The 13,629-nt window shown below is 43.5% G+C and overlaps 1 protein-coding gene across 5 annotated transcripts in view; it reads left to right on the top strand.

Moving 5' to 3' along the window:
• The window catches only part of LOC137371953 (solute carrier family 35 member F5-like), a 119,041-nt gene extending 106,168 nt beyond the window's left edge, over positions 1 to 12,873 (top strand). For 4 of the 5 annotated variants that reach the window (XM_068035116.1, XM_068035114.1, XM_068035115.1 and 1 more), the window contains 2 exons: positions 9,369 to 9,460; positions 12,241 to 12,873. In XM_068035116.1, coding sequence (XP_067891217.1) covers positions 9,369 to 9,453 — 85 coding nt within the window. In that variant the 3' untranslated portion in view covers positions 9,454 to 9,460; positions 12,241 to 12,873. Of the gene's footprint in view, positions 1 to 394; positions 7,904 to 9,368; positions 9,461 to 12,240 lie in introns of those variants that run through there. The other variant, XM_068035113.1, reaches the window with a different exon arrangement.
• The last annotated feature ends 756 nt before the right edge of the window (positions 12,874 to 13,629 follow it).

The following is a 13,629-nucleotide window of genomic DNA, read 5'->3' as shown; positions in this document are numbered from 1 at the left end:
GCCTGGCTGGAGGTGGCAGAAGAGGTTACTAGCCATGGGGCTATCCGGTGTGACTGGTCCAGTCTCACAGGATGAATGATTTGTTTTGCACTGCAAAAGTAAGTGACACTTTGTATCATTGCTCCACTGAACCTGGGTGTCCCCAGACAGAGTGGCACATGTGTGCCACTTCCATGCCAAAGCCAGGGAGGTTGTGCAGAGAGGAATGACATGACATCAATAGATGAATATATGAAAGAACTCACTCTGCTGCTCGGAGCATTGGCACCTACAGGACAGGCTCACTCAGTATTGCAGACCGAGCATTCCCCACCTTTGGGCCCAGCACCCCTCTTGCGACACGTGTCGTGTTGCTGCTTTGCCATGCTTAATATCTGCCTCCTTGCTCCTTCAGGCAAAGACGGCCCACAATGCTCAGAAGGCGGATGGGACTGGTGGAGGAGTGCCAGATCTCCAGACACTGACACAGGCTGAGGGGGAGGCCCTGGATTTCGCAGCAATACATGTGGACCGTTCAGTCGGTGACGTTGAGCTCGGGGTCCTGGGTGAACATACAGACATTTGATATACACAATGATCGCTGTGAAAATTTTAGTGTTTGAGACAATGCTGTCATAATCGTTACATACACACCGTAAAGACTGACACTGTGCACTTTTCAGTGTATCTTGCAGGTCAACGCTCTGAATCGAACCTGCTGGCCCAGGACTCCACCACACCTCTGAGGAAGGGACATCCTCAGAGGACACAGGGTCTGATGACGCTCCCGCACCTTCCACCAGCGCAGATACAGTCACATCAGTGGGAATGCGATTGGCCTTTGAGTCCATGTCGCAAGCTGGTGACAGCATGGCACAGGCGCCTGAGCAGCTGACTGAGGCTGAGACCGCCGAGGCCCCTGACAGTCAGAGGGCTGTGGGTGCCCAAGCCCATGCTGAGCCCCAGACTACTGATGACCCTCTGTTGTCAACAGCACAGGGCATGCTGGAGCTGCAGCAGCAGCCATGGCAACATCTGATGGAAATTGCGCAAGCCATGTGCAGCTTTGAGCAGATGATGGGGGAGTCCATCCAGGCCATGACAGCTGCCATGTCGGAGGCATTTGAGCATATGGCGTCATCCATGGAGACAACGTGACCCTCTTGGTGAGCGCGATTCCATTAATCCATGCTGACCAGCAATCCCTCGCCAACGCCATCAGATCCATGCAGCAGTGGCTAGGCGAGAGAGGGACCAGGGGCATGGAGACAAGCCTGCGCGCTATTTCAGGGGTCGCCCCTCAAAGTGGTTCCAATATGGACACCGGCCCATTCGCCGGTGAGTCAAGCTCCAGCAGCCACAACGTCGGAGGAGAGTTCTGCGCTGAGAGAGGATTCCCCCAGCCAGCCGGAGCCCTCCAAGCCTCATGCACACAGAGGACGACTGCTGAAGTCATCCACAGCCAAAAGGCATTCTGATCGGCAGCCTTCCTCCAGTCAGACTGCTAGCGCAGAAGTGACACCGCGAAAGAGCACCTGCAGGCATTTCTAAGAGACACCGTGACACACATGGGTCTGCACAGGTGACACAGCACTATAAAAAGCTCAATCACTAAATGTTTTTCACTAACATGTCTCATTTTTACTGTGTGCATGACATGTGCCAGCATGTACCGATCGTGTCTCCTCCCATTACATCATTGGTCTTTCAGAACTGCCAATGTATGGAATAACATCATTGCCGTGCCAGCATTACTCATGTGTCTCTCCAAAGATGCAATAACATGGACATTGGCCCAGTCTGCTCCTGCCAGTAATGGTGGAGACAAAGATGTTGCAGATGTGGCCTACTGCACATCAGGTGAACGAGGGTGCTGTGTGGCTTGCAGAGCAAATGGTGGTCTTTATGATGAGAACTGTTGATCGATGAGGCGTTGCTGTGCATCCCTAGCTCACCCTGCTTGCGGCTCCTGGATGCTCTCTGCCCTCCCATACGCCTTTCCTGCTATAAGTCCCCTGCGTCCAAGGATGAGTCCTGCTCACGTCTCTCCTCAACTTACAAGGCCCTCCCCCCTATTGAGTGCGTAGTTGTGCAGATATACGAGCTACCCTTTCCGGTTCGTACGACAGGGCACCACCCAGTTTATCCAGGCAGCAGAAGCGCATTTTCAGCCTCCCGATCGTCTAATCAATATTGGCTCTTATATTGCCATGGATGGTGTTGTATTTCTCCTCTACATCACTGGTGGGGTTTCTAACTGATGTCAGGAGTCATGTTTAGTTTAGAGATACAGCACTGAAACAGGCCCTTCGGCCCACCGAGTCTGTGCCGACCATCAACCACCCATTTATACTAATCCTACACTAATCCCATATTCCTACCACATCCCCACCTGTCCCTATATTTCCCTACCACCTACCTACACTCGGGGCAATTTATAATGGCCAATTTACCTATCAACCTGCAAGTCTTTTGGCTTGTGGGAGGAAACCGGAGCACCCGGAGGAAACCCATGCAGACACAGGGAGAACTTGCAAACTCCACACAGGCAGTACCCAGAATTGAACCCGGGTCGCTGGAGCTGTGAGGCTGCGGTGCTAACCACTGCGCCACTGTGCCGCCCCATGTCTGCAAGGGGGTAGCCCTTGTCTCCAAGAAGCCATCCTCCATCTGAGCCAGTTCAGTGAACAGCAACAGCAGCTGGGACTGGCACAGGATGAAGGCGTCATGGCAGCTGCCTGGAAAGCAGGCACAGATTTGCATGAAGCATTTCCGGTGATCATATACCAGCTGCATGTTGAATGAGTGGGAGCCTTTTCGGTTGAGGTATGCAACTGGTCGCCCGGTGGGAGCCTTGATGGCCGCATGCATGCAGTCTATGACCCCTTGCACTTGTGAGAATCCCGCAATGGAGCCAAAACCGATGGCCCTCTGGACCTGGCTCTCAGCTCCATCCTGAAGCAGACTGGTCACCCGCCCTCCAGTACAGAGCATCGGTAATCTCCCTGATGCTGCGGTGCACTGCTACCTGTGATCCTGCATCAGTGGGTCCCTGAAATGATGCAGAGGCGTAGAATTTAAGAGCTGCTGTCACTTTGAAGGCCACAGGCATAGGTTGTCCAAAGCCCATCGGTTGCAGATAGGTTTGGCAGGGCACAGCGATGTGTCACCGCCTCTCTCGACATCCGCAGTCGCCGCTGACACTGGCGCTCAGGCATCTGCAGGTATGTCATGCGGGACCTATAGATGTATGGCAATCTGTAGTGGCGAGCTCTCCTTGGTGGCTGCTGCTGCTCACGACCGGGGGTTTCCACGTGGTCTGCACCAGCCTCTTGGTTTTGTCTGCGGCGCATGTGGTTCCTCACGACAAGCAGATTCATCAATATAGGGTGAACCATCCCCATCTCCAAGTTGCAATTAAACTTGGTTCCTTCACTTCTTCGAAGGTACCTAACAGGGTAAAGTTCTGATGAAGGGTCATTGACCTGAAACGTTAACTCTGCTTCTCTCTCCACAGATGCTGCCAGACCTGCTGAGCTATTCCAGCAATTTTTGTTTTTATTTCAGATTTCCAGCATCTGCAGTATTTTGCTTTTATATATTATGTTCGAGTAAAGAATGATGTTGACTGATACAACAGGTGCTTTCATGCATCAACTATGTGGCGTGGCATGACATTGCCTGTCTTAGCTTCCACTAAGAGCATGACCACATTCAGATTGTAGTAGTTGCATCGATTGGCCCAGCAGCCAAATTACCTTTAAACGCCTACCAGTTATGGCACCCTCCCCACACACAGGGTTCCTGGAGTGCCATTGCTCCTTCACTCACACAAACATTATTCAATGGTGCAGAGTTCCCACCTTTATGGAGGGAGAAGTCACAGTAGCTTCCTTAATGCCTGCACAGTTGTGCCCCCAGTAATGCCATCACCCCCTCCCACCTCCCTACATGTATGCAGGGTTGTGCCTCCTTTAATGCAGTCCCCCACCCACCTCCCTACACGTATGCAGAGTTGTGTCCCTGGTAATACCATCCCCCCACCCACCTCCTTTGATGCCTGGGAATTGGGCCCCCAATAATACCATCCCTGCCCCACCTTCCTTGATGCCTGGGAATTGTGCCCCCAGTAATACCATCCCCCATCCCACCTTCCTTCATGTCTGCAGAGTTGTACCCCGGGTAATACCATCCCCCCTCCCATCTCCGTACACGTATGCAGAGTTGTGGCCCCGTCTCGCCACACTAACCTTCACCGGCTCCGAGCGCTGCGTCTTTTGTCCCGCCAGCTTTTATCAGTCATGATCAGGAAGGCACATGAAATACGCCCATTCAGCCAATTATTATAAAGTGTTTCCAAAGTGGAAGCGGGATGCATAAGGATGCAAGATAAATAGCGCTTTGCATATGTAGATTCGGCTGCTGTTGCCTAGCGGCGGGGAGGCCACCATGAGGCCTCACCGCCGCCGGCAGTGGGGGACTGGGCCTTCCTGGCATCGGGGAGCATGGCGGGCCACTCCTGGAGGCATTTTCCGCCCACCCCTGCGACGGCAACCCCCGCGTCAGGGGGTTGGTAAAATTCAGCCCATCGTGTTTGTGCTGGCTCTCCTAAGGAGCAATTCACGTAATGCCACGCTTTTCTCCCTGCCCCCACCCCACATCCCTTCACATTCTTCCTTTTCAGATATTTAGAATATTTAGAAAATGTAGTAAAATGTAAGGCACAGACGGAGGCCACTCTGCCCATCGTTTCTGCACCGGCTGAAAAGCGAGCCACCCATCCTATCCCATTTTCGAGTGCTTGGTCTGTATCCCTGAAGGTTACAGGACTTCAGGTGCATATCCAGACACCTTTTAAATGAGCTGAGGATTTCTGCCTTAACTACCTTTCAGGTAGTGAGTTCCAGACCCCTTCCACCCTCTGGGTGAAAATTTGTTTCCTCATCTCCCCTCTAATCCTTGCACCAATCACTTTAAATCTATGCCCCTTAGTCACTGACCCCTCTGCTAAGGGAAATATGACCTTCCCATCCACTCTATGCAGGCCTCTCATAATTTTGTACACCTCAATCAAATCTCCCCTCAGTCTCCTCTGTTCCAAGGAAAACAACCCCAGAATATCCAATCTTTCCTCAGAGCTGCAATGGACTCAAGGGCCTTTTATGCGCTATAAACTTTTATGATTTTAAATTCAGTTACACTGCACCCAGTATGAATCTTGCATTGCTTCTGTTAAATAAGATCCAGGCTGGCAGTTAACTTCATGATCAGTAAGTACTGGATTGAAGCTCCTCAAACTCATTTGATTCAAATGCCCATACAGCCAGCAGACTGAGGAAATCCTCACTAACTTTGAAACCAAGCCTGTATGATTAGCGGTTATTGTCTATTTCACAGCATCATCTAATCCCGTTATCACTGCCCTCTTATAATCAGAAGGCCTTGAGATAGATACCTGATTAGTCTTGTTGCTAGCATAGGCTGGAAATTTTCAGTGAATAAACGGTAACTGTACCAATACCGTCGTCTCATTTTGCCTTTGTGTTTTAAAAAAAAAGTTACATGTCAGTCAGGGCTATTCAAATAGCATCAATGCAAGCTCGAGGAACAGCATCTCATTTACCGATTAGGCACTCTACAGCCTGCCGGGCTGAACATTGAGTTCAATAATTTCAGAGCATGATGGGCCCCCTTTTTTATTTTTAGTTATTTTTCTTTTTTGTTCGTTTTATTTTAGTTTGTTTCGTCATTCTTTTTTTTTAACCATGTGCCTGCCGACTTTTTTTTCATGTTTGTGCTTTGGGCCAGAGCTGTTCATTTTTCTGTCAATTAGCACCCTCTCTGCACTAACGCTTTGTCTTTCAGCACACCATTAACATACCGTTTGCCTTTGCTCCATGACCTACTTGTCAGTTATTGTCTGTGACCCTGTCCTATCAACACCTTGCCTTTGGTTATCTTTTGCCCCACCCCTGCTTTATTTGCTTAAAACCTATTACATTTCTAAGCTTTGCCAGTTCTGATGAAAGGTCACAGACCTGAAACGTTAACTCTGCTTCTCTCTCCACAGATGCTGCCAGAGCTGCTGAGTATTTCCAGCACTTTCTTGTTTTTATTTTTATTCATGTTTTTGTCTGCAGGCTGCATGATACTTTTCATACTTGGGATAAGACTAAACTACTTTCAGCTAGATAACTATGTCATATATTTTTACTAGGGATTGAAAAAACAAAATTAGATAGATTGCTCATTGTCTTTTTTAATCCGTTCATGGGATGTGGAATTTGCAGGCAAGGCCAGCATTTATTGCCCATCGCTAATTGCCCCTCAGAAATTGGTAATGTTTTGAACCGCCGCAGTCCTTGTAATGTAGGGACACCAACAGTGTTGTTATTTAGGGTTTTCTAGGATTTTGACCCAGAAATGATGAGGGAATGGCAATATATTTCCAGGTCAGGATGATGTGTGACTTGGAGGGGAACTTGCAATTGGTGGTGGTGTCCCCAAGTGCCTGCTGCCTTGCTGTTAGGCGGTAGAGGTCACAGGTTTGGAAGGTGTTTTCGAAGAAGACTTGTCGAGTAGTTGCAGTGTATTTTTAGATTGTAGGCACTGCAACCAGGCTGTGCCGATGGTGGAGAGAATGAATGCTTGAAAGTGGTGAATGGCGTACAATTCAAGCAGGCTGCTTTGTCCTAGATGGCGTTCAGCTTCTTGAGTGTTGTTGGAGCTGCCACTCATCTAGGCAAGTGAAGAGTATTCCATCATACCTGTGCCTTATAGATGATGGAAAGACTTTGGGGAATCGGAAGATGAACCATTTGCTGCAGAATACTCAACCTCTGACCTGCTATTGTAGCCACAGTATGTGGTTGGTCCAGTTAAGTTTTTGGTCAGTGGTGACCCCCAGGATGTGAGTGGTGGAGGATTCAGCAGTGGTAATGCTATTGAATGGAGATGTGTTTAGACTCTCTTCTTGGAAATGGCCATTGCTTGGCACGTGTGTGGTGCAATTGTTACTTGCCACTTGTCAGATCAAGTCTGAAGGTTGACCAGATCTTGCTGCATGTGGGCACAGACTGCTTTATTATCTGAAGAGTGTGAATCATCAGCAGATATCCCCACTTCTGACCTCATAGAGTCATATACAGCATAAAAGGAAGCCATTCGGCCCATCAAGTTCATGCCAATTCACCACAGAGCTATGCTGTCAGACCCACTCCCCGGCTCGATCCCTGTAGCCCTGCAAGTCTATTTCTTTCAAGTGGCCATCAAACTTCCTCTTCAAGTCATCGATCGACTCTGTTTCCACTGCCCTTGTGATGGAGGGAAGGTCATTGACGAAGCAGGTGGATGTTTGGGCCTAGGACACTGCCCTGAGGAACTTCTGCAGCAATGTCTTGACACTGAGATGATCGGCCTCCAGCAACTATAATGATCTTCCTTTGTGCTAGATATGACTCCAGCCAGCGCAGAGTTTTCTGCCTGTAATCTTCTGTAAACGAAAAAAAAAGTAGTGGAATTCATATTGAATCATTCATCTAGAGTATCCTTTAGATGAAGGAAAATGTGTGAAATCCTGTGACTCCAGATCGTAGTATGAACAGTTTTACTTCTCTAAATAATATAGCGGGCAATGCATTTGTTAAATTCCAGGGTAGAATAAGGAAGTGTTGTTTAATAAAATGTTATGTTTAGACATTTGAAGGAAAAGATAACTAAGATTAAGTGCTCTAATTAAGCACTTGCACCTAGATCTGTATTATGCACTTTTTCCTTCCAAACTGTAATCACACATCCTATGTATAATTTTGTTAAATAAATCAATAAAGGGCATGTATTCCCATGTTGTCAGCCAGAGGGTTTGTTACCATTGTTGTAAATGTGTTTGGTCTATTTTCAGCACGATTTAAACTTTTTTTTAAATTTAAACAGTCTCCACTAAAGAGACCATGCTGGAAGTGTTAATTTCTCTACTTCTGTCAGCAAAGTATTTGAAGGGATACATGGAAGAGCCTTTTAAATATGATTATATTAAAATTAAATCATCAAGTAAGAAAAATGTTACTATTACAGCTCCCCTAATAGTGTTTATAGACAGCACTTGGTTTAGTATGAAACCATAAAGATCTGTGCATCCCAAATTTCATTCTGGGTTTGTACTGACCCTAGGGTTGCCAATCCTCCAGGATTATCCTGGAGTCTCCAGGAATTGAAGATTAATCTCCAGGACGCTACTGCAAGCTACCAGGGCAAAATAAGTTATAGGAGCACTATAAAAATGTGTTTAATTTCATTTTTTAATACTTTAATTTATTAGTTGTAACAATATTGGAGATGAGTAAAAAAAGACTAAGTCAAGAATCATCCAGTTGGGTAACAGAGTCGTTAACTTTCTAATTGGTGTGAAAGGAAGGAGGTCATGGGGTTAAACTACGAGAATTAGAGGAACAAAAGTTGGCAACTCTAACTGATTTACCAGGAGTAACAATTGGATGTTGCAATCGGCCTGGGATAGAGAGAGAATTAACTAGCCAGCAAGAGCTTTTTCTCCCTATTGCTAACCAGCCACCCTGTAACAGTACCTGCATATGAATGTTAGGTAATGGTAATTGTGATGTTCTACATAGTCAAATAGCTTATTGATACTCACTATCTAGGCTTAGACAGGAAGAAATGTTGGAGAGCAGCCAGTGCCAGTGGAGGCATACCCCAGCAGAGGTCACTGCCTTCAAAAGAATTGTAAAATAATCCAAAATGTCATAGGGAGAGATAGTTGTCTACTTAGTCACCTTATGCTGTCCCCTTTTATCCCTTAGGACTGCTAGTTAGAGGCAGCATAGAAGCAGGTATACTCAACTTTTAGACAAAGTTGCCTCTTCATGATGTCACCAGAGCAAAACCTTATAAAGGCCCAGAAGGTTGTAGTTCTGTATAGAACATCTGCCTTTAAATAACTAAATGGAAAAATAGAATGGGATGACTAAGAGGTACCAATAAATGTTTTCTTTTAGCATTTAGGTTTGTGAGGCAATTCAGTAAGATGTATTTTTCCTTTGAGTAATTTAAATTTACAAGACTTGTAGAATTATCTTCATAAACAGATGTTCCATCACTAGTCATAACCTGAAATTATAGAAACATAAAGATATATTTTAATGCTTAATATGCTATTGTAATTAAAGATTGAATTTTCTTTTCTTTATATGCACACCATAGAACTAAACATCATTTTTATTTCATCACTGCTGTGTTGACACGACAAGCAAATACTGTGCTTTGACATTTGCTTTGGTGTTTATTTTCAACAAACAGCATTTCAAACCTTTCTCAGATTCTGTTGCACAAGGAATAATCAACTAATGAATTCATGAGTATAACCTGTTTTTCAGAACTCCAGAGGACAGTGAGCAGTGTGAAAGCCTCATTCCTATGCATGGTGTTTCTCAGGAGGAAGGAACTAATTGTTGTTCATGAAGCACAGGTATAAGATTATTTTGTTGTGTGTTAATAGGGATTTACCATTTGCAAAATTGGTAACTGGCTGCATGTATGAAAAGCCATTACGTTTCTATGTAACCATGAAAGATGTAAAGCCATAGATTACCTCAGGCAGATTAGCCTCATCCACCTTTAAAATGAAAATCTCCTGGTTGAATGCAGATGGATGTTTTTGAACTTACTTTCTTTTACACATTTTGTGCAGGTGTGAAACAGCATTTTAAAATGACAATCGCTGTTAGAAGAGGCTTAAGACGGCTGTGCATTGCACTCTTCTCTGATGCTCTTTTTGGTGTAACCAGATTTAAACTACGATAAATATGTCACTTTAAAAGTAATTAGACTTTCAGCCAGGTCCAATTCTGGTCAATCAGTGATTGGGAATGTTATGACTATATTGCAGCCATTAAAGAAATACATTGTAACATAATTGTATATCTATATATACCATAGATCATAGTAGTTAACCTATCCACTCATTTGCTGATAATTCCACACCACATTTATCAACTTCCTTCAGATCAAACGTCCTCAGTGCACACAACCCCCAGTCCAATTGATGAAATTACTGCATCTTTATTTCCTCCATGTCTTTCAACAGGGAAATTTTTTAAAAACTTTCCGTCCCTTCATTCTAGTTTACAGTTTCTTCATACCTGAAAGTCTGCAGAGCCCTGCCTCAGCTGATCTGGTGCTGAAACCCTCATCCATGCCTTTGTTACCTTCTAAGCTCAACTATTCCAATGCTTTACTGGCTAGCCTCCTACCTTGCACCCTCACTAAACTTCAGCTCATGCAAAACACTGCTGCCAATCACCTAACTTGCACCAAGACCCAGTCATCCATCACCCCGTCCTCTCTGACCTATGTTAGCAATGCCTTGATTTTAAAATTCTTTTCATTGTTTTCAAATCACTACATGGCCTGCTCCTCCCTATCTCTGTTACCACCCCCAGCCCTACAACCTCCTTGTTTTTCTTATAGTAACTTTCAATTCTCTATAAAACCCTATTACTTCTATATCTACAGAGGCTTTTTTAATATCTGTCTTGGACAATGTGAAATGAAAGGTTTGCAATCTTATATACAATCCCTCCTTCACTTTTGCTCCCCCCCCCCCCCCCCCCCCCCCCGCCCACACACAATTATATCCTGTCTTTATTCTATTGGCAGTAGTCTGGTCAGTATTTTAAAATTTCCTTTCTTATTTCATCTCTTGCCCTGCCTGCACTATCTCCCCTTCAAGCATCTTCATTGTTAAAATTATGGGGCATTATAACGTCCCTCTCTAACTTTTTTGAACCTCAGAACTGGAACTGTTTCACTTTTCCTTCTAACTATTGTCTTCATTTGTATCGTTACGACCAGGTGAGCAATGTGTCTAAGGGTCTCTTGCTGTCTCCACCTGGTCTTATTGTAACAGGGTTTAATTTTTAAACACACAGTGTTTTGAGCTACCCTTTGTGTGAATCCTGGTTCACAGTTCCCAATTATAAGGCAAAGAACTGAGAACAAACTTTCTTTGGTTTAAAGCAGAAAGATTAAATTTATTCAACCTTAAACTTAAACTCTAATATGGTTCACGCCTATGGATATACGACACGCTCACGCTAGCATGTATATGTGATATAAACATGCAGATAGGAATAGAAAAGAGCAGAAGAAAAGATAAGTAGAACTGTTTGAGCCAATATCTTGTTACTGTTACTCGAGCTCGCTGTAGTCCTTGATTGAAGCTATGGTCTTGCGATTCGTTGGGGCCCAGTAATCATCTTAAAACTTTGTGCACGTGGCAAACCTCTCATTGAGTTTCATGTGTTTACACGAGATTCCGTTCCGTGGGAAGAGGTGAAGGCAGGCAGGCAGGAGAGGAGATGTTCTTAGTTCCAGGAGAGGTCTTTACTCGATGAGCACATGACATTTTCTGCTTGGCAATTCCTTTGGGAGTTCAAAAACACTGCAACAGCCAGGCAGTCAAGTGACCAAAACTGGCTTGACCATTTCTGTGTATTGGAGGAACAGGGATTGGCTCCCTTTGTTTCCGCATTGTCTGGTACTATGCAAATATCCTTCCAGTCAGAAATTGAAATTTTTAATGTTTTGATGTTCATGTGGCGAAATAATGTGTGCCTCAGTCTTGGCAGGTGGGGTTTGCCTTACAGTATTAACAACTGAGCTTGGCATTGTCTTATTAATACTTCCTGATTTACCTCCATTTTTCTTCTACCCTTTTAAACCTTGGTGATGCCTTACACTATGGGTCTTTGCCTTCTTCTTGGTTTCTCAGTAACATTTTTAAAGTCCCAGTCATATTGCTGTGATGACAATGCTACACATTTTGTGATTATTACAGACACGCACTGAGACACTGAAATTACTCAAGATAAGAAATAGAACATTTTTTATTTCTAGAACCACTCTGTGTAAGTGGTAGGTCAACCTATCCGAATTTACCCAGCTCTCTGTATTAGTATCTGCTTGTTTTGTTCAAGCGCCATTATCAAGAGTTTCTGTTTGCCTCTGTTTCATTACAAGATGATGATGCACATTAAAAGCCACAAAAAATAGAAGTCTCTATACTATATTTCTGAGCTAATGCTGACCTTTATTAATTGCAAGATATTTATGTACAGTGAGTATTTACAGTCCTTCAAAGTGTAATAAATTATTGATGTATAAAATATGAATGTAAATTAGCATGAACATGTTTTTTAAAGAAACATAGAGAAAAGAAATTTAGCTGATTTTTTTTTTTGTCCCCAGACTGAAGATGAATCCGTAGAGTACTTTTGCGCTCAGACAATCTCCTGAAATTCTGATGAACCCTTATTCTTGCAGTGCCTGTTGAAATGTCTTATCCGGAAAGTTTCAATTCATTTAAAACCCTGCATACATTTATAAACACCATATGTTGAAAACACCTGGGGATTACAAAAAATTGCAGAATTACTTTCATATCACTAAAGATTGTTGTGGAAAACCCAGCTTTCAATACAACCTATCTGCCTTACTGAATGTATCGGACCTTCAATGCAACTTGAAAATTGAACACTATTTTGTGAATGTGAGGATAAACTTGATTCTGTTTCTGGATCATAGGTCTGTAGGTTTTTGGAACATGCTAGCCAACATTGACACTGAAGAGATGTATTTAAAGTACAACATGTTGAATCAGTAATACTATATTAACTCATTCTAAGGGAAAAAAAGGAAAACCATTTTGAATGAGAACCAATCCAATTTTAGTATTGTGTATGCGTCATATTAATCTAACCAAGAGGAAAAATCAAATGAGTGTTCGTAGAAGCAAATGGAACTTGCAGCTTTGAAAGACAGTTCAAAGGACAATGTTGCCAAGGTATTTTGATTACCTGATTAAACAGTGGATACACTACATAGTCTGTGTTTTCTTTAAAGACTGATTCAGATTTCGATATTCTTAGTACTATATGTTTCAAAGTGAATATATCTTTGATCTCTATAAAGCTTCTGTTAAGAGGAATTAAAATAAGTAAGATTTTCCATGTATGTTTAATTCCAAGAGGTTTGTGGTTTTAAAACATGTACAGAAACCACATTTTTATTGTTCATGAGAAGTTGTAGTTTCTGCATTCTTGTACCAGTCATATACAGTTCTATAATGTATTTGTATTAAGGTGCTTCTACAGTTATGTACACCATTTGAGTCTGAGATTCTCAGGAACCTAGTGTAGTCAAGTCAGCAGTCCCTTATTTCTACCAGATCATGTGAATTTCCTGATGTACTGAGAGGCTGTTTTAAAAACAACAAAACTCTTGTCAGTCCTTCATTTTTGATTTGAGTGTTGTACTTAATTACTGGAAGATCAGGTTTTTATTGCCTGCTTTAAAAAAGGAAATCAAGCAATCATTTCAACCAAAATTTTCATTACTAATTTGTATGCTAAGTATAGCAAGCTTGTGGAAATACGGTTTTAGTTCAGTGTGGGTTAAATGCTGTTTTATTGATCAAAGTTCAAGTGACTACAGTCACTTTACTTACCAATTAGAATTAAATGATGAATCGAATTTAATCCCCGATAGTTGTCCAGTGCAAAATACCTTGTATAATTCTGACAGTAAGGTATTTAAGCTTGTATGTAGGCAAAACTAGTGCACTGTACTAGTTAGTTT

This window comes from Heterodontus francisci, chromosome 7 (genome assembly GCF_036365525.1).
Source record: "Heterodontus francisci isolate sHetFra1 chromosome 7, sHetFra1.hap1, whole genome shotgun sequence".
Classification (NCBI taxonomy): domain Eukaryota; kingdom Metazoa; phylum Chordata; class Chondrichthyes; order Heterodontiformes; family Heterodontidae; genus Heterodontus; species Heterodontus francisci.
Note: the sequence above shows the minus strand (reverse complement) of the source record. Positions and strands in the feature narration are given on the sequence as shown.